At 41.0% G+C, this 25,002-nt stretch overlaps 1 protein-coding gene and 1 pseudogene across 2 annotated transcripts; both read left to right on the forward strand.

The window, feature by feature from the left end:
• Positions 1 to 758, forward strand: part of LOC118567268 — a 1,582-nt pseudogene extending 824 nt beyond the window's left edge.
• Positions 759 to 5,456: 4,698 nt separating this feature from the next.
• On the forward strand, positions 5,457 to 23,377 carry LOC105934068. 2 transcript variants are annotated; one of them, XM_021322317.2, is made up of 17 exons: positions 5,457 to 5,597; positions 6,130 to 6,648; positions 6,757 to 6,888; positions 8,341 to 8,473; positions 8,559 to 8,836; positions 9,328 to 9,410; positions 9,521 to 9,564; positions 9,750 to 9,890; positions 9,995 to 10,063; positions 10,160 to 10,180; positions 10,272 to 10,361; positions 16,223 to 16,384; positions 16,488 to 16,655; positions 16,773 to 16,850; positions 16,930 to 17,010; positions 20,953 to 21,042; positions 21,122 to 23,377. In XM_021322317.2, the coding sequence occupies exons 2-17, from the start codon at positions 6,290 to 6,292 to the stop codon at positions 21,611 to 21,613; spliced, it is 2,421 nt and encodes an 806-aa protein (XP_021177992.2). In that variant the 5' UTR covers positions 5,457 to 5,597; positions 6,130 to 6,289; the 3' UTR covers positions 21,614 to 23,377. The 2 variants fall into 2 exon arrangements, with proteins under 2 accessions (XP_021177992.2, XP_012729361.2); XM_012873907.3 differs by having other exon boundaries at positions 5,459 to 5,597; positions 16,467 to 16,655.
• The last annotated feature ends 1,625 nt before the right edge of the window (positions 23,378 to 25,002 follow it).

Consider the following 25,002-nt stretch of genomic DNA (forward strand, 5'->3'; position numbering starts at 1 on the left):
GTTTATTATCTCCCTGCAGCGCTACCAGACTCTTCTGTGACGTGTACAACCCCCAGAGCAAGACCTACTGCAGAGGGCTGCAGGTTCTGTGTCCAGAACATTCCAGAGATCCCAAGGTTGGTGGTCCTCCATCGGCTGTGGGGGAAAAAAACACAACAACGACCCTTCCAGCAGATCTCCCAACTTGTTCGGTTAACAACATGCGTGATTTTTTTTATTATTATTTTTTACGTGGAGATCCAAGCCTGTTTCTTCCGGTTTGCCCTCCAGGTGCCGGTAGACGAGGTGTGTGGATGCCCCCTGGTGAAAGAACGTGTTTGACCCGACGGGAGATTATTGCAGGGTGTCCAAACGGAAGTGCAACAAGCATTATAACTGGGAAAGCTGAGGAGACTGAGGTGGACTTGGAGCGAGTCAGAGTGGTAAGGACTCTGTTGCCATGGAAGCTGCTATTTTAAAAGCTGCAGCCGGTCTTGATGATCTGACCCATTGTGTTTTTTTTTTTTTTTGTCCCCACAGTGGTACAAGCTGGACGAGCTTTTCGAGCAGGAGCGTAACGTCCGGACTGCCATGACGAACAGAGCCGGTCTGCTGGCCCTGATGTTGCACCAAACTATCCAGCACGACCCCGTGACGACGGACCTGCGCAGCAACAAGGATAGGTAGTCAGAGTTGTGCAGATCCCTGTACATAATAACATAATACGGTGGGCTAAAGATGTAAAGTTCTAGATTAGCTACTACTTTGATCAAAGACGATTTTCTCTACATTTTAGAGCGTGCGTATGATAATATATTTTTCCCTAATAGAGGTAGACGAGCGCATCGAGTTGAAAACTGCTGTTTTTGGTATAAGCATTTTGAATAAACAACTGAAACATGCTACACGTGGTGTCATTGTTCCTGTGTCAGGTCTGATGTGTTTACGCCAACGTCACATACATATATCCATACTGTCGCAGATGATCTTAACCTGCGTTTACGTTTTATGTCCTGATTGTCGTTTCATATAAATAAATTGGGATGATTTTTGACAACTTTTAAACTTGAATATTGCAGTAAAATGTGGAACAAATGATTCAAATTTCAAATGATTACATATTATACTGGAAAAATAGCATAATTAACTAGGACATACTTGAGGTAGGCTAAACTATTTCATTTACACTAGTTTGCATCTCTTGAACTTTTTCACACTTTCTCTTGTTATGACCACAAACCTCAGACTCCCTCTGAATATCTTTAATTATTGCTCCTAGCTCCTGTTCCTTGACCATTCATGAGGTCGACGGTAAGAACACTTGTGGGGAGGAAAGGAACTTAGGACATCTGTGCCGATTCCAGACAGCCTTTAACTCTGACGTCGTCATGAGACAGAAACGCACATAGATGATTCTAATGAAATCCGGCCTACAGCCTTCCGAAAATGAACTACAAAATGCATGCTTTGTATGTCGTGTCATGCAAGGGATTGTGGGATTCCTTATAGCACCTTAGCGATGGTAACGGACATGATGAGGTTAGTGTGCTAAAGGAACTGGTAGGAAGGGTACAGGTTCCTTCCTTATCGTGGTGACCGCAGACACCCTTCCACTTTGGCTAAAGAGTCCTTACAAATTAGCCGTATTTAGATGGACCCCCAGTGTGTTTTGGGGGATTTATGATAAGGACAGTAGTTGGAAAGATAGTGCAGCATTCAAACATTTTTACAAATAGAAATCCTAATCTGAATCTTAATTGGATTTAGTTCTGGAGTTTGATAAGCATGCCGACAGCGTGATACAGCTTCAATTCAATTCAATTCAATTTTATATAGCGCCAAATCATGAAACATGTCTTTTCAAGGCACTTTACAAAGTCAAGTTCAATCATATTATACAGATTGGGTCAGATTATACAGATTGGTCAAAAATGTCCTATATAAGGAAACCAGTTGATTGCATCAAAGTCCCGACAAGCAGCATTCACTCCTGGGGAACCGTAGAGCCACTGGGAGAGTCGTCTGCATTGTACATGGCTTTGCTGCAATCCCTCATACTGAGCAAGCATGAAGCGACAGTGGAAAGAAAACTCCCCATTAACGGGAAGGAAAACCTCCGGCAGAACCGGGCTCAGTATGAACGGTCATCTGCCTCGATCGTTTACAGAAGACAGAACAGAGACACAACAAGAGAAACAAAAAAGCACAGAAGCACACATTGATCCAGTGATCTGTTCTACGTTAGATGGAAGTAGCGGGTGAGCCGTCTTCTCTGGAAGATGTCACAGTTAACAGAACGCCAGACCAGGTGTACCTACTATGAAGATAAAGAGAGAGAACAGAAAGTTAAAGCAGAAATGACAACACGTAATGCATAATTGAAGAACAGTAGAACTCTATAGAGTAAGAAAATTAGATCCTGATATCCTCCAGTAGCCTAAGCCTGTAGCAGTAAAACTATAAAGGTAGCTCAGAGTAACATGAGCAACTCTAGTTATAAGTTTTGTCAAAAAACTTATAACTAGTTTTTTGACATTCTGATCTCACTGTAGGAGTGATCAGAATCAGCTTAATTTGCCCAAGGAATTTTACTTTGGTTACAGCGCTCTCAGAGTACAGATAATTATATGTTTTTGGGCAAGAAAAAAAAAAGGGAAGTGAGTTTTGAAAGTGCATATAATACCCAGTTTGTTTTCACAACATTGTAGTTCAGTGTAGAGATGTGCATTGCGTTTAGCAGGTTGAACAGCAGAGGTAAGAAACTTTGGGGCAGCTGGATTTTGTAAATAGTCCCCTGTGGCACCAACCTGGAGGCTGTTTGTGTGCAGGATGAATGCGGTCTGCAAAGATATTTAGCAGCCATTTTCCTGACCCTGGACCTGTACAAGTCCTGAAAAGAGGGCAGGTGAGTATCTCCATAGGTGAGCCCTTATGCTCCTCCCTGCAGACCTAAATGTTGTTGTCTTGGCCAGTCCTGTTTTGTGGATGAGCTAAACCACACAGATGGACAAACACAGGATAGAGTGAATTATGGCCAGGTACAAGACGACCAACAGCTCCCCTGGAAGGTTGTATTTCTTGATTTGCCACACAAACTACAGTCTCTGCTGGGCCTTCTTCTGAACAGTGTCGACATGCAAGTCCCCAAGAAAATGGTGGTTCAGGGAAATGTGCAGTGCTGGGTTCCTAGCTCACGTAGCATTTTGCATAGGCAAAAAGGTTCAGTTTTGCTCTCATCTGTACAACGCAACCTACTTCCACATTTGTATTTGCCGTGTCCCCTCCATCGGTGATCCTGCTTCCTAGTTGTATCCCTGCTTTCACGTACGTGATTTAGGTGAAGAGGTTTTCAGCAGAACTGTGCGGGGTTGCCGAGGAGGCAATGCAATCGTTGGCGTGCCGTAGCAGAGCTGCATCTAAACCATCGCCCTCTGTGGCTTAAGATTAAATGTAAATAGAACTGGTCAATTTATTTTAACAGTGGTTTTCTTTTTGGCATTCCTGTCCTGTGAACAGGTTCTCCCACTTCATCTCTGGATCTCTACGTCTCCACCAGACTCAACGTTGACCTTATGGTACTTCTCTAATTAATCCTCTCCTCGCCATGCAAGTTTAGGTGCACTCTTTCTGTGTTTTTTTTTAAGATAATTGTTTAAATATTTTTCCATGAGACATGTATGGGATGTCGTTTTATACGTTAACCCAGGTTCAAACTTTTCCACAGCTTTATCCCTAACCTAGCTGGTGTGTTTCATTGTCTTCACGATGGTGCTTGTTTCTAATGTTCTGAGACCTTCACAGAACACGATTGCACTTGATTTTACAAAGTGGTATCAGATTAAAGGGCCTTGAATGTGCAATACAGCAAAAAAAAAATTCCCTTTTTACTTCTCAGTTATGAGCTACTTTTTTGGTCTATCAAATAAAATCCACAAAAATCCTATAGATTGTGCATGTCACAACAGGGAGGTCAGGAAGCTTTTCCAGTTTACCAAGGAAACTCTGTATGGGGACAAGAACAAACTGATAAATCCTGATAAAAGTGCACTGCAGCGCCATTTTCAATGTTGAAAACATCCAAAAGGCTATTAACTTACTTCACTTTAGCAGTATTTAAATTGAAGAATATTTTTTTTCATCCATACAATTTTATTTTTCAAATCATTTTGAAAGTTGCATAGAATTTCTGATGTTATCGAGTGACAATGGCCAACTCTGATAACCTGGTGCATTTTATCATTTGGGTTTTTAAAAAGCTTTGCAGAGAGAAGGAGAAACCTTGCATACCTTGAACATTTGCATTTTAAACAAAATACTGCAAATTTTAATCAAAACAATGTGTATAAGTTTCCTCTTCTGCCTCCTGTTATCTTAAATATAGCCCTTGTGGTTTATTAGATATAATCTGTAAAATTCCTCACTATATCTAACTCCCACCTTAGGTGTTAAACCTATTTCTGACATAGTTTTTTCCTAATACTGTAAAAAAGGGAAAAGGAAAAAAAAGCTATAAAAACATACAAACCATGAACGCAGCACCTAATATGGAAGACTAGACGTAGAAGGATCTAGGACAAGACGATTCACCCCTTTGCCTGCTGCTCTGACTGGAACACAGCCTGTGCAAAAACATTAGAAACAGTTTTATTCTATCATGTTTTTACTCTTCTTACCAAATTCTTTAAACAGACCAGCCTTGAAATTAGCTATTGCTCAGTAGAGAATAGAATTCAGCTCCTTGTTTGTTTGGTTTTATGCGTGTGCGAAATCTTTACGTAATTTACTAAAAAATCGTTTGAACTCGAAACATGTAATCATTGATAATTTGAAAAAAAAAAGTTGGGAAAACTACCCAAATATGTATTTCGTGTTGTTAGAACTGGCCTTTGTGATTGTGTTAAATTCATATCAGTTATTCACTAGTTATTAGCTGTATTAACATTAATAAGGCATATACTGAATATTAACTGATACTGTATATTCTGGTTAGTCTGGTAGCATTCATCGTGTATGTTTTTATGTTTTTTCATGGAAACTTCCTTTGTATTCAAAAAAAAGTTATCTTTGTACTGACACAATCATCTCAGAGCTGAATGTTCAAGGTTTTATTCTCTTGTCGTTTATTCTTGTCTCTTGTCAATCAGATACATTACACGCCTGGGAGGACCAACACACACCTTTCTTATCGTACCCCTGAACGCGGCTGGTCTGCCCACAGGATTTGCATAGAACCAATTAAATGGCGTTGCGTACCTTACTCTAGCCTATTGTACGCTCGGCTCTTCCTGTGGGTGGAGCCAACCGTTGTACAACTTTATAAGTGGCCAAATTAAATTAGACTTTGACTTCTGAGATCTTCATTCTCTGTGTCCTTTCCGCTGGTTGGTAACAAAAGAACTGGGCGATAGTAAAAAAAACCTGTCAACGTCTGTCCATCTGCAAACAAGCGAAAGCGCGGTTTTCTGTCGTACATCGCTTTTTTAGTCCTTGTGGGCTTCCGTTGATGGAGCTGGGTGCATGGTGCAGGCAGGGCTAGTTTAGACCTGGTTCATGAACTGAAGAGAACGTACTCTTTGTAAGAGAGTCGCATACATTTGGGGGAATATTAACCGACGAAGGTGTGTGATATTTTTTCTATCCACCTTTGGTGAAACTATTTAGAGCAGCGATGACAGAAGCCAGCTGTTAACTATGTCAATTATGGATGTCAGCACAGCAGAGCACCACCAAGCGCTGCTAATGCTAACGGCTGCTAACATATCCCCCGCTATCAGTAAAGGTGTCTGTCCATCTGACGCACCGCTGATTGCGCGGGGTTTACTCGCGGTGTCGCGGTGTTTGTTGCAAACGGGGGAGTGAAAGTGAGAGTAGCCGAGAGTCGGAGCGTTTTGTGCGGAACTTTGCGCATGCTCGCTTGTGCGGCTAACGTTACGCTTGGCGGCTAACAATAGCTACATGTCTTTTGCTAGCTGATTCCCCGCTCATAAGAACGACTGGTAGCTTTGCGTTGAACTGTTAACAGTTTACAGTTTAAACTGTCACGTTAAGATGAGAGTTGACTTTCGGTTTCGCTTTATTTACGCACTGTGTTGGAATACATTGTACTTCACCTTTATTTGAACCCACCCACCCCCCTTTTTTTCTCTGCAGGTTCAGTGATAAACTCCTGATCAGCTAACACCTCCCTGACCCCTCCAGGCTGGGGTCAAACGGGCCACTCCGAATAGGATGCAGGCGCGACTGTAGAGGATATCTTGTCTGTCTGCAGGCGGACGCGTTGGATCCTCTGTAGCCCTTCATCGGTGCACAGATGAGCGGAGAAGCAGCCGGGAGTCGGCTCCCTGTCAGTGAGCCCGTGGAGAAGGTTCAGGGGGGAAACCTCATAGGGAGCATCAAGACAGAAGATACCTCTGATGAACCACCGGCACCCTCAGATGGACCGATACGGGCAGCGATGGAGGGCTCGGACCCTGCTGGAGGCACCCCAGCCGGGGCCAAAGACCAGGGCAAGGCTGCCGGTGAGCCTCCCATGGACTGGTTTGAGCCGCTGGAGGAGGACGACGACGATGACGGCACCAGTCCCTGCAGAAATGATCCAGACGAAGAAAGCCTGGCAGGAGAGAATGAGAGCGTTGCAGGCAGCGAGAGAACTACAAAAAGAGTATATCAGTGAGTTTAGTTATGGCTCTTCAGTGAACGCAAACTGAAGTTGCAACATTTGTTCCCATACATAGTTTTTTTTTTTTCCATCTTTAAATCTGATTTTCAAATTCAAAGGTATCGACGTAAGCGCTCGCATCCGGATGAGGGGTGGATTGATTGGCCGGCGCTAGGGCAAGGTTGGAAACGCAAAGAGGTTGTCCGACGCTCGGGCTCCAGCATTGGCCAGGTCGATGTGTATTATCTAAGGTAAGTGATGGACATCCATAAATCAATACTTGTCTGGCTCTGATCAGTGCACCTATTTACAATTTAAAAGAGATCAAGTAAACATTAGGATATGAGCTTTGATGCATAAATGGGGATTACCTTATTTTTCTGACTATAAACCACACGTCTTTCATAGTTTGGCTGATCTTGCGACTTGTATATCAAATTTAAAATGATAATTCATATTGAACAGCATGAACCATGGAGTAAATATTACCATCTATCGCCACAAGAGGGCTTGCCAGGCTTGTCAAAACTATAATGCTCCTGTACCACATCAACTTATAGACAACAAAGACTGAACACATGTCTGTATGTTGTTTTGTTGTCTCAGTATGCGTTCACACAGGTTAGCATTGCACGGTGCAGCTCAAAGGACCCAGACCGCGACAGAACCCCATTAATGGCCTATCCATGAAGCTAATAACAGCTAGCGCTAGCGTACAGGTCTGTTGTCTGGGCGGGTTACAGCTTCGCCGATGCACTGAGCTTTATGTTGCTCTGAAACATCCGTGTTGTACTGTTAGCTTAGCACGTAGCACAGCTACGTTCATGGTCTAATTTAGGCGTAATCTTGACAACTTTCAGCGTAACGGGCCATCGCTGAAATGTGCTGGATAAAACCTTTCTGGTTGGAGTTTCTAATTTACCCCATTCATCCTCCCAGGTATGTTTCATGTTATTCAGCTGGTTGTGGATGCTGCTGTGTAATTTAATAAACTGGCTTACCAGATTAAATGTCAGTTTTTATTCTTGGTTCGTGTGAAATAAATGTCTAAATCAATGCGTATAGTCCGGTGCGACTTCTATGTTTTTTTTTTTTTTCCCTCTTAATGACAAATGTTTTGACGGATGCAACTTGTATCCCAGAATGACTTATGGTCCGAAAAATATGGCAATACAAAAATACGACCTTTACCCAAAAAAACTGCTGTGCATTTTTCTCTTGCATCTCGTAAATTGCACCAATGGGTCAGATTTAAAAAGGCAGAAACTGGCATCACCCTGGAGAAAGCTTGTTTGGTGCATCTCTAATAAGGACTGGTTGCAAGACATGTCTTAGTTTTCAATTTAGAAGGGTTAAGAATTTATTTATAGTTTGTTAATTCACAGCAAGTCTGAAATCCATATTGGTAATTGTTTGGTTTTAACTTTAAGGGCTTCTTTGATAGCTGAATTCTTGTTTTCTCTTAAGTTGTTGAGCTTTTTAACTTTTTCTGAATGTTTTTTTTTTTTTTTTTTAACTTGAATTGGAACAGCTAAAAACTATCCAAGTAATGACTACCCAAAAATGCCATCTGGGTTATATCTTTGAAAAAAATATATCCATGAGGTCCCTTTGTGACGAAAATAATCAGTACTGTGTGTTATTTTTATTTATTCATTTTTTTATATATTTTTTTTAATGGTTGTTTTTTTTCTGCATTACAGTCCACGGGGCGATCGAGTGAGAAGCAGAGTAGAACTAGCTACAACGCTCCATGGAACTGACTTGACAAATTTTGAATACAAGACTGGGAAGTTCTACCACGGGGATGCCCCTAGAGCTCGAGGCAGAACGAAGGTTTAACTTCATTTTTTTTAACCACTTTAAACAACAAAACAGCAAAAAGTTTAGCCCTGCCCAGACGCTGTCTCTGATCTTTCAGAAAAGGTTTCGGGATCGGTCCTCCTCAGAGTCCAGTTGGATGGACGGAGCTGAGACCCCAGACTCCTACCACAGGCTCACCCCGAACATCACGCCCAAGAACTTCCAAATCAACCAGAAGACTTTCTTCCTGAACCACTCCACAGGGGAGTCTAAACAAAGCCCCAGCTCTGAGGAAAAACATTCAGAGGAGAAAATCCGGCTTCCTTTCCCCTCGTCATCTCGACCGCTCTCGCTGCCTTCGGTAAAGGGAGAATTTGGATCAGAGGAGAGCACTCTGTAAGTTCCTGACTTACCCGCTGACTTTCTTACAGCGGCTTCTTAATGAGGACCGTTTTTCTTCTTCCTCCTGTAAGCTGTTGGTGATCCTTGATAAGGAGTGCTTGATGTTACCACATTCACCGGTCATCCTGTAATCTCAAGCATGTAATCACTTTATTTAACAAACCAACAAAAAAAACTTTCAAAGTTTGAAACTTTTAAATTTATGGCTAATTACGGATGATTTTAGAGCTTTTTTTCAATCCTAAATTTAATAAGATAAGATTGTCAACCATAGTACAACCCATTTCAATCTCATCTAAGAGAAACCTTTATACACGTTGGCATTCTGATAAACTTGACTTAAAGTGACCTCGCAAGGCTGTAGACGCCTCATGTTTTCAGATCCCGGGCCTCCATCTGTCTGGATAAGCCTACATCTATATACTGTATGCTTATGCACTTCACTACAGTGGATGTGAGCTTATTATCACCTTGTTTTTCCACAGGGTCTGTGCAAAGTGTGGGATTTCGTTTACAGGCACATGGTATGACAAACAAAGGAAGAGGCCCTGCTGTCCCTCCTGCTGGGGTATGTCTGTGTAGGAGTCTACAGTCAGTAACGCGTCAGAAATAAAACGTATAACAGAACCTATTTTCATACATTACCTTTTCATCTCTCTCCTTTTTTTTGAACCCCAGCAACATCGAAGTCAATAGAGCACCCACTGATCCGCTTCAGAAAGGTAAGGCAATGCGAGTTAACAAGCTGCGGCTTCACACTGACGTGTTTGGCTGCAGAAGAACATACAATTAGCATGTTTAGAAGCTCGGTGCATATTAAGGCTGCGGACGTCGTCTCAGCATTGTGAAAGGCAGATGATTCACGACTGCTATGACAGCTATTTGTTTTCACGTCTGGGCCGGTCAGTGGATTCCCTGCGGTCAATGTGTGGGATGTCACAACAACATCGACTGTGGCCAGTGTGCTAACTGCAAGCATGGACTGCAAAGCCCCGAGGCTAAAAAACGCCTGTGTCGGAAACGTAGATGCATATGTCCAATTCGCAAGGTAAGGCGGACGGATGCTCGGCTCCTTCATCTTTCTTTTTTCAACTCTTTTCTAACTGTAGTCTTTCCTTATTATCATTGTTGTTGTTTTTTTGTTTTTTGCAGCAAAGCCCAGGAAGCAGTAGTGTCACTTACAAGAGGTCTTTTGACACTACAGACACGTATGATGACAGTGTAGGTTTTCAAATTACAATACCTGATGATTTATATTTGCTAAATGTCTTATTTTAATCGTAGCCTTTTACTGATATTTTTCTTTTAAAATTACAGAATGATGTCATGGAGTCCCAGGTAACACTTTTGTACTACTGGATTTGTTGTTTTCGAATGTAAATGAATGGAAAACTGTAATATTAGGAATCCCTGATGTTTCCCAACACAGCATCAGAGTCTCAAAGGCAGCGACACAGAGAACTTCTCGGTCAACGTGGACCTCGATGACGAGGATATGTCGACGGACGACGATGACGATGTGAGTGCATTGTCCTTTTCTGTCTTCCCATTAATAACAAAAATCTTTATAGTCCACATACCGTATTTTTCAGACTACAAGTTACATCAATCAAAAAATGCGTTGTAAAGTGTGAAAAGCAACATAAAGCTCACGTTCATCAGCAAAGTTGTAACCGGCTCGGACTACAAACCTGTAAGCTAGCGCTAGCTGGTTTTAGCAGCTAGTGCCCAATAACAGGTTTCTGTCGTGTTCTGGCTCCTTTGAGCTGCACCATGCAACGCTCCCCTGCGTGAATGCAAACTGAGACAACATACAAACACGTGTTCAGTCTTTGTTGCCTATAAGTTAAGGTTTCAATTCATTTTTAGTTTTCACATGCCTAGAGAGCCCTCTAGTGGCTATAGACGGTAACATTTACTCCTTGGTTCATACTGGTCAATATGAATTGCCATTTAAATTTGATGTACGTCACACCTGAATATAAGTTGCAGGATTGGCCAAACTATAAAAAAAAGTGCGACCGAAAAATACGATATGTGGTTAGAAACATGTAAAAGATTCACGATAAATGACACAAAGCACTAAAAGGTCACAAAGAAACAACAGGCACAACTTGTATCTGAATAATTAACAGCTGATAAGGCTGGGTGATATGGAGCAAAAATAATATCTCGATGTTTTTAGGCTGAATGCCGACATACGATATTTATCTCAATATGTTTTTATTAAGTAATTATCAAAGGGCATCTCTGAACCAAATGTTTCACAGTCACAATCTTTAACAAATGGCTGTAGATAAATATGAGAAACAGCTGAAAATCACAAACGTTCCTCATACTGGAAATCTCACATGTCGGGTGATAATTATTTACACTGAATATCATGTAATTATAATTTTATAATCACACGGAGCTCATGTCTTATGTCTGCCTCGGCTATGCTCCCACATACTTGGGCGCAGCCTCAGTGGTGTAGGAAGACATTTGAGGGGCCGTGCCCACCCTGGTCTGGAGGCTGTCATTTGGGTTTTATTTTTTTTAGTCATAGTGGCCAACTTTCTATTAGTCCTGTCTCGATTTATCAATCATACAATTTAACCAATCAAACCAACAAGAAAAGCAACATGCTAGCCAACTACAGAGAGGGGGGATGGGTTGCAACATTCGTAGCCTACTTATAGAGCGTCGCCAGTGCAGCATGGGTATTCTGGCCTTATTTCCAAATACAAGGAGTGACAACTGAGCAAACAAGAGTGAGCAGGAAGCAGCGACATTAATTTCTGCTGGGAACGTCATCACTGGAGTAAACGTTGATGCTGGGAGGGTTAGCTACAGCAGCTCAGGGGCACGAGGAGCAGAACCGAGCAGTGAAACTCAGTCATATGAAATAAACCCTGCTTTGTTATAAACCTTGTGCTCCTTAGCTGCTAAAGTTACCTCTCCTAGTATGAATGTTTTCTTCAGTGTTCAGACTGACATCAGTGCTGATGTTAATCAAAGCATCTGTTTTTACTTATTCTTTTGAGTTGATTGAATGGACACAGCACTACACTGTGTTGCCATATCTGACAACATAAAACCTATCCAACTACAGAAAATCCAGGCCAAATCTCAAAGCGTCAGCCCAACGCTTCCCACAAAATGTGCAATCAGACAATCAAATAACCTGCACACACAAGATTACTTTCCCAAACACGTTGTCATAGCAACCGCTGAATGTTTTACCAATAGCCTCCCAACATGAGTTGTAAATCTACCTTAATATAAAATGTCTCTCCATGAAACATTTTGAAGTTGACCATTAGATCTCAACCTCTTTGGGGCATTTATAATTGACATTGACCACTTCATAGTGACACTTGATTAACCAGAGACTATTAATCATTGATTATATCAAGTTTGTCAGATTCTATACATTTCCGAAAAGTCAATTAATTGTTTAGCTAGTCGGCATCTAGAGCCATTTTCTTCTGCAGCAGGGACCCACCGTGCACCTGTGAATGTTGCACAGAAGCCATGACACCGTGGGTCCTCAACATATTGCATAAGGTATATGTAATATGTTTTCTTTAAATATGGGGCCATTAGAACTCCGCCCACCCCAACATAAAATGGTTCGACCATTAAGACAACAACTGGCTGCAACTTTGAAAGTTCGTTCGGCTGCAAACTAAGAATCACAGGTGCACAGAAAAGAGAAGATGGCATGAAAGGCTTGAGGGATTTTATTAGTAAATATTTTTTTTTTAAAACTGAGGATGAGGCAGCGTGTGTTTGAGGAGGAGACGGAGAGAGCCATTCCTAGCGATAGCAGAGACAGTGCAGGTGCTGTCCCTGGCCCTAGCAAAGCTTCCAGCTGGCCTGCCTGCAGGTGTATATATTAGCAGGTTTACCACTTCCTGTAGGTTAACTAAGCCTGGTTTATCACTTAACCATGGTCTTAGTATACACCCCTTGGTCTAGATTTTGACTGCACTTGGTTGTGTACAATTTTAAAGTGCATAGCACTGACCTTACTTGAAGAAGGAAAACTGAAAGCTTACAAAAAGGTTGTATTTTCTGTCTAAACTTGGTCTAAATTTCTCCTGCACTTGGTTGATTATATTATTTTACCTTTCACTTATACTTTTCATTACATGACTTGAGTACATCTATTTTTACAGTAATTTTCATACTTAAGTACAAGACATTTCAGATACTTTAAGACTTTTACTCAAGTAACATTTCAGTCAGTAACTTTGACTTTTACCAAAGTCATATTTTGGAGAGGTACTTATACTTTTACCCGACTCTGAGTGTTCAGTACTTTTATACAACACTGATCAGCGCAGCTATAAACCTCCCAAACCACATTAGCTAATGCTAGCTTTTATTAGCTTGACAAACAGCCCCCTTCGGGCTGCACTACGTAACGCTCCGTTTTGGGAATGCATCCAGGGAACGGAACGACACACCGTCATTTTTGGTGTCGTAGTTATGACACAGAGGCGCAAGGTGATGACATAACCCATCGTGTCCCAATTCTCCACTTTTGCACACTAACCTGCACACTCGGACCCTTAAGAGCACGTCCACCAGGTGCACACTTCATAGAGAGGTGCAGGGTATAGTGAGCATTGGGACAGGGCCTATGTATGGGGAACACTGCAACAGCAAAATAGACCATCTCGATATAAACTATATAGTCTAATCTTAAAGCCCTTGAGGAAAAAAACTAATTATTTAAAAAAAAATCTTTGCTATTGCCCCAACAGCTGAGCAACATTATAGTGTTTGGTCAGAAAGGTGTTGTATAGATGTTCTTGGGTACTCTTGCTGTTCTACATCACCTTCCTGTGGAACTGGACAAGTTGCCCAAATAGTAAACTGGGTCACACACAATTTCTTGGGACTTTAGTGCAAATCTCCCAGCATTCTTTGCTCCGTCACGATTTTTGTGTTGGCCATCCTGATCATTTTGGACAGTCTGTTTTTGACGGCCTTATCTTTCTGTTTATTCGCTGACAGATTGGTGCGCAGCAAAAATTGTCTGTCATTGGTGTTGTGTTGTCCACTTGAATGCGGTGAACTGGGGTAAATTCTGCACTTGGAGAAGTGCTTATACTTAATAAATCAATCTGATTAGCAGAACCTGACTCCCCCGTAAGGTCATAATACCTATGGAAGTAGTGAAGCAGACTCAGATTTTCACACACAGCTTCTTTATTTTTGGTTATGTTTTGGGAATTGATGATCACTTGAGGTTGTAATATTAGGTTGTGCTATGAAAACAGATTTGCTCCTGCACGGATTCCTTCTGGGCCCCGTTTCAGAAAGCTGGGTTAGTGGATATTCAGAGTAATTTCTGGGGTAAATTCCTGCATACCCTGGCTTTTCCGTTTCAGAAAGCTCAGAAGCCTTTACCCTGAGTCAAAGTATGACAACAAGTTACTCTGTGAAATAACCCTGCTACCGAGCCCAGTTGTTTGGGCTAACCCTGAGTTTTTCCTACTTCTAAGCTGAGATCTTCATAAGGACGTGTCAGAAAAGGCGTGTCCTTTTCTGGAGGAACCTGTATGCTGCAGCGCAAATACTCCACAGAAATCTCTGTCGGAGAGGCTGATCAGACCACCATTATGTATCTTATCATTTCTGAATTAATGTTTTCAGGTATCACTGTTTTTCGCAGCTGTCATTGATTTAGCTTAATATTATCAGCCCCCAAATTGCTTTTTTAACACCAGGGGGCGATCTCAGTCCTGAACCATTTATTTGTCCTGCTCTTCATTACTAAAGGGACCTTTTTAAATAGTGTGAGTCTGCAATAAATGGGTAGATGAGGAATGTTATCTGAGGTCTTTTTTTTTTGTTTCAGGTCTCAAAACATTTCTGCAAATTTTCAGTTAGTGTTGCAGAGCATGATGCTCCAGCTGCCTTTAACGAGGAGGGGAATTTGTCAGGTCTCCCTTTTTGAAGATGGGTAGAGAAGAACTTGAGATTGTTGATAAAGGTGAAAACACTTTGCACCAAGTCAGGCAGCATTTTAAACTTTCCTTGGAGATCTTGTTCAGATGATTCAGTTAGGGCTAGACGATATAGGAAAAATGTATATAGATAAAATGTAAATCATATTTATCGATAATTATCAACAAATTTCAAGTTTATGCAACAAATTCTTTTATTGGCTTGAAATGTGTTCTGAGAAAAAAGGGGAAAAAAATCTGAATACATCTTTTATATTGTCACAAAATCAATTAATCCAATTATGCATTATAGCCTTGCTTTCAAGATGAATTCTCTCGGGACTGGTTTGTTCACTAACACGATAATCCATCTTGTCCCATTTCCGTCTGAACTTTTTGGGTCTAAACCAAAAATGCGTCCGGCCAATCACGTTGCAGTATTATGGTTTAAGGCAGGACACAGCAGCTGTGACGAAAGCAAGAGCTGCCGAGCCCATAGCTGCATCAGAATAAGCAGCTTGTAAAAGCAAGAACATTATACAGGCAGTCAAAGCACACCAGCAAGGCCACCTCTGAATGGTTCATAAAAACAAAATAAAGGTTTTAGAGTGGTGTTGTCAACAAGACAAACATTTAATCCCGTTAAGATTTTGGGAGCCAGATAATCTGTTAATGTTTAAAACCCTCAAATGTGTCTGAATTAAAACTGCAAACAAGAGTGGACTCAAATGGGATGCAAAACCAGTTATCAGAAACATTTGGCGGCAGTTTTTTTTTTTTTTTTTTTTTACTGCCAAGGTCGACACAACCAGTTATCAGGTTTGGGTCCAATGGCCTTTTTTTATTGTTTTTCTTTTAATAGGAAAAGAAATCATAAAAACTTCTTCCTGTATTGTCTGATGTTAAAATTACTTTGATTGGGGATGTGCAAATTACCAAAAAAGCACCGAGAGAAGAAATTGACCAAGGCAAATACTTTTTCAGGTCACCGCATTGATCTAGGAAGACTGGAGTGTTTTTTTTTTTTTAGGTGTAGTAAAAGCACTTGAGTCTGTGTTTCTGACCTGTGCCCTAGTTGGTAAAAGCAGACGTTGTCTTTTGTGTTTTTGTCTACGGAGTCGTGGGATTATTGTTGTAGAATTACTTGGCTCGCCCCCATTTCTCACCATGTTTAGACTACTTTGAATTTTGGCTTTTTATTTTGGTTAGATACCGTGTAACCAGCTCTTCCTCAACCAGACTCTGCTGGCTGTTCTTGAACTCTATTCTGTTTGTTCTGCTTTGAGGAAAAAAAATATTATTGCAAGTAACTCTGAACGAGAATGACCTCTATTCACAAACGAGGCTTTTAGAGGTTTTCACAAAAACGTAACCATGATGATTCAGGAGTCGTCTCCCCCTTGTGAACCTGTTTTTGGATTTCTGTCCCCTCGTGCAGTGGCATAAGAAGCGGAAGCGGCGTTCCTGTGGAGAGTGTAAGGCCTGCCTGTGCAGGAAAGACTGCGGCGTGTGTGATTTCTGCGTAGACAAACCCAAATTCGGAGGCAGCAACAAGAAAAGACAGAAGTGTCGTCTACGGCAGTGTCAGAGGCAAGCGATGGTAAGACCCCCTGGGTAACAAAGCGGTTGGGCTTTTCTACTGTACATTTTTTTGGTAAAATGCCTGTGCATTTATTTGCCAGAGACATTTGCTGCCCTTCCAGATGGCAGCAGGTGAGTATGGGCCAGATGGCTCATCGATGCCGGGCCGCCCCAGACCTCACTACACATACAGCCGGAAGCCCAGCTTGAAGAGAAACCTAGACCACCAGGCCGACATGGACTTCACTGATGATGATGACGACGATGATGACGACAGCAATTCACAACCGGTGAGTCTCGGCAGATTTTCTATTTCCAAAATCATTGTTGCTACTTTCTGACTGGTTCTCATCATGTGAGAAAACTGGGACTGTGGTGGTGGGGTTTCTTGTTACTTGCCGTTTTAGATGAACTGGGGCTTCGACCCTTCGAGACAGACCCATCAATCCTTAGACGTGGATGTCAGAAACCACCATTCTACGCAGGTTTGAGAACAGTTTATGTATACATATCAATCTAAGCTCTAAAGCAAACAGAGCATAAACTGATTTCCTCTTACACCAGTTGAATCATTCCAACTTTGGGGTGCGGAACGGCGTGCCGGATCGATTTCCTCACATCAGCAATCATAACTACTCCCAACCAGTAAGTTCACATTCTTGTCTCTCATTTGTTGCCATTTTTCCCTGTTTTCCTTGCATAAGATTTATTGATTTGCACTCATTTTATAAAGTTGTTGAAGCTTAGTCCTTTAAACTTCAACAACAGATAGCTCAGTAGGTAGTTTCTTGCTTAAACTTTTCCTTTATCGTCTCATGCTGGATATTTTTTCTCTTCCTGTCTTCATCTATATTGGTTTGTCCATGTCACAGCAAGTTCAATGGTATTATCCATTTGGACCATTTAAATACAAATATTAGGCATGAAGAGACATACAGAATAAGAGAGCAATTTCTTAAAGCCAACTGAGAAGAGAGTTTCACCTTTTGAAATGCCGTGGCGTTTAATCACATGGCTGCAGGCCATACCCAAAGGTAATTTGATTCTGGTGTAAAGGCTGCTGTTTGGACTCTCTGCCCGTCATTCGTCTCTTCTTGGCCGTCCTTCACTCCCCTCCTGTGGTTTGTTGATGCTAGTCTTTTAATCAGATTAAAATCCATGTTTTTACAGTAAACATTTATTAGTTTTAGCAGTTGGAGAATGTGAAGGCTATAAAGTGCCTGTTGCAGTTAGCCTTACATTCGAAGACGTTGGTAAGAAAAAATAATCCTAGCCATGACTGTTGGGCTCTACAGGGACAAACCTCTTGGACGCTGTTGCGTCGGACCGTTGGCAGCATAATTACACAACTAGATACATCAATTCAATTTTTCGGTAATCTCACTTATTTTGTAAAGCTTTGACTTGCCAATGATGATTTTAGCTGATTGTCAAATCTGGAAAGCGTTTTACCACTTAGAATAATAAACTGATCTTAGATTATAACTTGGAAATTATAGATCTTAACTCAGAGGTTTTTAGTGGGATGTAGACATTTCCAGATCCAGTATTTTCATGACTGAGGTTGAAAGCTCAAAGGATCAAACAGAACATATTTGCTGTACTTAATTAAGCCTTCTTGTTCACTGCTGAAAGTGATGTTTCCTTTTTAATTAGCTCTTAAATGTCTCTCTGACACTGAAGAAGGACTTTGAGTGTCCTTCACTCACAGTGACAGTGTCCACACCAAAGAGTGTTGTTACCTCAGCCTGGTAGGGCCTAATATGGTGCATTCAATGATCGGAAAATTATCTGATTTTATAGTTTCTGACCAGCAGATCACTGTTTCAGGGCAATCAAGCTGGCAATAAGCCTATTCCAGTCACAAGGTGATTTCTCAATGCATCTCTTTATTTGCATTGATTAAATCCAAATAAGAAGCATGAAGTGAGAAAATATGAGAAGAGGAACCAGGAGAGCGAACCGAGAACAGATTTTAATTTTGTTGAAATTATACAGTAATTGTTTTTAAGCACATGGCTGTGAGGCGTTTCCCAAAAGATAATTTGATTTTTGATGTAATGACCGTGGTTTGAGCTCTGTACTTGTCATTCCCGTTTTCTTGGCTGTCCTTTGGTTTTCTTACTGTGGTTAAATATTAAAAACATGATGTTACAGTAAACATTCATATGGTTGTTAATAGGGCTGTGCATGAAAATCGATACAAAGATTAATATTGATGTTTTTTAAAAACGATTTAATATCGATATTCTGCCTTTCGATATCTGTATACCTCCCAACCCCTAGAGGGCGGTATTACAGCGCGCCATTACTGTTCACAGCGAGGAAGAGCAAGTGAGACGAATTCGCAGAATGGCCGACAGGATTTTAGAAGCGTCCTCCTCCCTAAAATCAGACGTTTGGTCACATGTTTGGTTTCTGTGGTACGTTAAATGCATTGAACCAAACGCACTTTATTTTCCTGTTTAATATATCAGTGTTCAACAAATTGAACATAGATATAATACTTGGCTGGTTTTGTTGATTCAATTACCTTAATTTTAAAGTCATAAATATCGATATTGGAGTCAAATCAAGCTGAGCTATATCGAGAATCATATTGTATCGTAAGCCATTTATCGAGAATCGTGTCGAATTGGCTCATCCTATATGATACCTAGCCCTATTTCTTAAGCTTTAGGCACAAAATTATCTCCAACTGGCTTTTCTTTTTTGGTAAAATTAAATTAGGACTACAGCAAGCTCAGGCAATGATGGTTGTGGTCCACAGGGACAAATCTTTTGAACAACATTGGATCAGAAAGTTGACAGCATAACTAGAGATCCAGTTGTTAAACTTTTTTTGCAAGCTTTCTCCTGCCAACATAAATTTAAGACGAGTCTGATTTATCTTATTTATGATGGAACTATTTAAAAGAACAACATTTAAGATATTGTCTTCTACTCTTCCTGGGGTGAGTGGGGATTATTTACATTAAGAGAAGAGGTGATTTCACTCTATCGGGGTAAGAAGACATTAGCTGTAAAACAGGTTTGTACTAATATTTTAAACTAAACTCAAATGATGGCAGAGCGGACATTTCAAATTGGCTTCAGCGTTCTTCATTAGCAGTTAGTTCATTTAGTATGGGTCACAAAAACGGCATTCTTTATGCATATAACCTAGAGAACGTAGATACTTGCCAAACATCGCCAACAAGTCCAAACCCAGTATGCTCTGTGAGAGATGGAGGCTTAAAGTGTGAAAAAAGGGGCAACTTTGCTGTATTATGTTTAGCCTTTCTGTTACTATCTTAAAGCCTTGCTCTCTCTGACTGAGCCACAGATCTTTCCACATGCCTCGGCAGGTACAGTTTTCTTATAGTTGCATCCTAACAGCTTTTGTGGGGCCTCAGTCTTCATTTAAAACCGTCTAATACTGAAAATAGCCATCATTGAGTCTTCTTCCCTCAGTAATGGCATTCACACCGAAGACTGTTTAGTTTCCATTAAGCCACTTGCCAGTCAGGGCGGATTGAGCTGAACGATGTCCGATTTCTTTCAGTAACTCAACTCTTGGTCTGTCTCTGTACAAAATTAGCGACAGTGGGGTATACGTGGATCAGTCAGAGGATTTTGGTCTTAAAAGATGCAAATAAAGACCATGTGCCTTTTTTTTATAAAAAAAAAAAAAAAAAAAAAAAAAGTAATCACAGGGTTCATTTATCACCGGTACGGATTACTGCTCACAATATTCTACAGCACTGGTGTGAAAGGGTGTTTGCGGCTGCCAAAAACTCAGGTTAGTTTGGTTTTTGAAACTTTGGAAGTAGTGACAGAGTCTCCCGCTGTCTGATTGGACAGTCCTGTGGAACAGCTGTAAACAGCTGCATTCTGAACAGCTGTGGATGACTGTACCTGTGTTGTACACAGCATTCAAAATTAACTTCCTGATTCACCGGCCAAGTTGGCCGGTAGATGTCAACCGGCCGAGCATATTTCTTACCAGTCAAAATATGAATTCTGACTGTCTCCTGCTAAATATCGCCACATAATCCCGCTACATAATCAGCCTTAGCTAAATGCTAGTTGTTAGCAAGCGGACATGACGTAGTTGCTGTAGTTCTCATGTCACATGTGTGTTTGTGTAGGTCTGCGTTTGTTGCCATACGAGCTGAAAGAAGCACCCACCCATATGATGACTGAAAAACACAACTTATTTGGTGTAAACCTTTACTCGCCATGAGGCAGCTAGCCCTCTGAATTTGCTCGCCAAACGGAAAATTTACTCACATTTGGCGTCTGGCGAGTGTTAATTTCAAACCCTGGTTGTACAACTTGTTCTGGTAGAAAAAGTCTAACCTAATATGGAAGTTATTAAATTGATCCAATTAAAATAAACAGAAGAACTCTTTTTGAGCAACTAAGTATAATTTTAAAGTAGTGTATTTCTAATTCATTCTGTATACAAAGCTGGGATGAAATGATTTTCCACTTTGTCAAATTTTCCTTAATCTGCTTTTTTTGTTTTGTTTGTAATATTGTACACAAGTTAATGGTTCATTGTGCTCAATAGTCGAGTTCATTAGATTGTGTTTGTGACATCAGGACCATCATAGTCGGTGGGATAGAGAAAAATCACACGCAGGCAGAGACGCTCCCAGGACTATGGAAGAAGAGGAGGACGAGTTACCCATGGTGAGTGTCCTGCCTGTTTGTCTGTGTTTTCCAAACAACCACAGATATAATCCTGTGTCCATTCTTGTATTATCTGCAGATTACACAGATCTTCAGTTTGGCCGATAATCCATCTGAAAGTGGTGTAGACCTAGAAAACCAGCTGGTGAAACTACTCCACTCCTTACGCTCCTCCGTTCTGCCAATCCTCTGGTATGCCATTATAGTGGAGGGCCCACGGCTGCAACTCATCCAGTGTTCGAAGCAGTCCATCATGGCCGACACCACGGTGTTAATCGACCCAGGCTTCTGCTACCAGGTCACTGTTCAAAAGCAACCGCTGCTACCTTCTCATCAGCTGTATGAAATACACCCGTCGCGCTTAAGTACTGCAACAGATGTGGTCAGCCTGCTGTTGTCTCTGGAGAGGTACGTCGTGTGCCAAGGACTTCCCCCAAAAGAAACGGCCTTCAGCAAAGGCCCCATCATACTGGAGCGGGCAGCAACGTGTGATTTCTTGGTCAAGAAGAATGAGCGAATTTGTTCGAGCTGCAGAGCTCTACAGGGACGTAACATTCATCACAAAGACTGAGAACGGTCACCCTCACAGAGCGGGGGACTTTTCTTTTGGAGTTTTGTGCCGTTTTCCTGTTTTGTTTTGGTTTTTTCGTTTTCTGCACAATGGTGATATTGTATAGTAAATGACATTTGACAGACTTACCTCTGGACTGTGACATTATGTTTTGCCTATTTGAAAATCACCAAAGGAATTCCAGGAGCCGAGTATAATTCTTTTTCCACATTTTTATCACACTGGTATTGCCCCCCCCCCACAGGAATGATTCAGTGTTTTGTGAGTGTGTTGTCCTTTATTTTTACATGCTGCAAATGTCTTGAAAAATGTCCCCTTCTATTACATATTTACATAATCAGTGATCTAATTTCTTTTAAAGTACTTCCATGAATTGCTAGTAGCAGATATTGTCTCTGGCAACCTAGGCCTTTGCTACACGAGTGTATAAAAAGTAAAGGAGTCTGTAAGAAAATTAGTCTGCAAATTGGACCGTTTTTGTAATTCTTAGGGGTGTAGATGAACACTATTTCTGTTGCACCTATTTCTTTATTTTTTTTGATGACTCAAGGTCAGTTCGCCCCTTCACCAGCTCCTACCCACCCATTACCATTTTGCTCTGACCTGCTTCCATTGTGTATCGACGTACCTAATCATTGTGTGAGAGTTTATCATGCAGTCGTTTAGCATTTTCTTTTGATTTTGGAGCTAAGCAATTATGAAAACCGTTTTGACACTTTGTCACAGTCGGTCGCAGAAAATGACTTCAAATCCTTTTGTTGTCGCAAAGGGTACGAATTCAGACGGTTTTCGGTACGAAACGTCCCGTGGCGAACGCCGATCAGAGTCGCAAACAACGACCAGCACGCATTCCCTGTCGCGTGGCATTTTTTCTTTTCTGATTCCTTCTGTTTGTTGAGCTGTTTCATAAGTCTGTCGTTTGAGATTTCCTCAACACACAATTTGTTTGCCTGTATGCAGTGAAATGGAGAAAGCAAATGCGAGGTCAGAAGAACACTTGAAAATTCACCAAACAGAAATGTGTAATACCCGTAGCAGGTTGACGATGAATGAGTTACTCCTGAAAGATAACCAGACACTACCTCTCCATATTACTATCTGACCTGAAAACAGGGTGGGGCTTTGAAGGCGCTGTTGTTGCGTCACAATAAATGTACTCTGCTGTCACATTTAAACGGAAGGGGGAAGAGTTTGTCTTCAGCAGTGCTCATGAACCACTCGTACCTTATTTTGAAGATTATAATTTGGAGGGGCTCTGGCAGATGTTTTTGCACAAAGGAAAGCATAACATCATACACTGAGCACATTTTAATTGTTCTGAGGGTCTCTCTACTTTCTGTGTGTGTGTGTGTATGTGTGTGTGTGTATGCTCCAGAATGATGCCCTTAAGTGAAAGTGCTGTTGGAGTCCAGTCATCAGACAGATGATTCCATTTAAAACGTATAGCTTATTTAATTATTTTCCCCTTATTTGTGTTCAAGAGTAGTGCGGTGATGATTTGAAATTATTTAATTAAATTGAAACCGTCTATAATTTTTTATTTTTTCAGTGTAAATGTGTTTGTTTGTTTTTTCTCCTGCCCCTGTCCTCTCCCTTGGGATGTTTGCAGAATAACGCAGAGTTTTTGCCAATGTGAAACTTTATCAATTTCCAACATCTACATGTATTTTGGTTAACTTGTTTTCTTGAGTTATTTGTACATTTGATGCATTACAATTTGATTGTAATTTTGACTTTGCATTAAAGCTAATTTCAAGAGTTGGATCAAAGACTTTAGAATTAGTCCTCCTCCCACCCACCCTATCGATTAGGTTATGCCAGAGAACTTTTTTTGTTTTTGTGTTATGCATTCTAACGTGATACCGAGGAACTTATTGAGCTCGGTTTGGATTAATTATTGTTCTTGGGGGCAGATGTAATGGTCCAATGTTACTAGTAAAATAAGTAACTCTTCACTTTGCTTCCTTTAGAACAGAGGTGTCCATTCTGCAATTTAAGTATTATTTGGTGATTGATGGAGACCTTTTTTTTTTTAGGACAAAATTATTACAAAGATGTAAGCTATTTTTCCAGTTTAAAATGTTGGGTACAACACAAAGTTTTTGTCTTTTAATAACCGTGCTTTTTACATTCTTTTTATTTACACATTAAACAGGACCACATCCATCCAATGACTTTTACTCTAATCCAGACTTTGGTGCATCAAAATCTGCTTGAAGTTCATTTAGGAAAAATTGGTTAAAGGCAGAAAACTTAAAGACTGACCCAGATCCTATTTTTATAGTTGAGAATGTTCGCTTTGTTACTCTTCAATTACGCCAACCAATATAATCATTTTGGTGGTTTATTTTATTTTATTTTTATATATATATATATATATATATATATATATATATATATATATATATATATATATATATATACACACACAGGGGTTGGACAATGAAACTGAAACACCTCTCATTTTAGTGTGGGAGGTTTCATGGCTAAATTGGACCAGCTTGGTGGCCAATCTTCATTAATTGCACATTGAACCAATAAGAGCAGAGTGTGAAGGTCCAATTAGCAGGGTAAGAGCACAGTTTTGCTCAAAATATTGCAATGCACACATTATGGGTGACATACCAGAGTTCAAAAGAGGACAAATTGTTGCTGCACGTCTTGCTGGTGCATCTGTGACCAAGACGGCAAGTGTTTGTGATGTATCAAGAGTCACGGTATCCAGGGTATTGTCAGCATACCACCAAGAAGGACGAACCACATTCAACAGGATTAACTGTGGACGCAAGAGGAAGCTGTCTGAAAGGGATGTTCGGGTGCTAACCCGGATTGTATCCAAAAAACATAAAACCATGGCTGTCCAAATCATGGCGGAATTAAATGTGCACCTCAACTCTCCTGTTTCCATCAAAACTGTCCGTCGGGAGCTCCACAGGGTCAATATACCCTGCCTGGCTGCTATAGCCAAACCTTTGGTCACTCGTGCCAATGCCAAATGTCAGTTTCAATGGTGCAAAGAGCACAAATCTTGGGCTGTGGACAATTTGAAACATGCATTGTTCTCTGATGAGTCCACCTTTACTGTTTTCCCCACATCCGGGAGAGTTACGGTGTGGAGAAGCCCCAAAGAAGCGTACCACCCAGACTGTTGCATGCCCAGAGTGAAGCGTGGGGGTGGATCAGTGATGGTTTGGGCTGCCATATCGTGGCATTCCCTTGGCCCCATACTTGTGCTAGATGGACGCGTCACTGCCAAGGACTACCGAACCATTCTGGAGGACCATGTGCATCCAATGGTTCAAACATTGTATCCTGAAGGAGGTGCCGTGTATCAGGATGACAATGCACCAATACACACAGCAAGACTGGTGAAAGATTGGTTTGATGAA

This window comes from Fundulus heteroclitus, chromosome 20 (genome assembly GCF_011125445.2).
Source record: "Fundulus heteroclitus isolate FHET01 chromosome 20, MU-UCD_Fhet_4.1, whole genome shotgun sequence".
NCBI classification, from domain to species: domain Eukaryota; kingdom Metazoa; phylum Chordata; class Actinopteri; order Cyprinodontiformes; family Fundulidae; genus Fundulus; species Fundulus heteroclitus.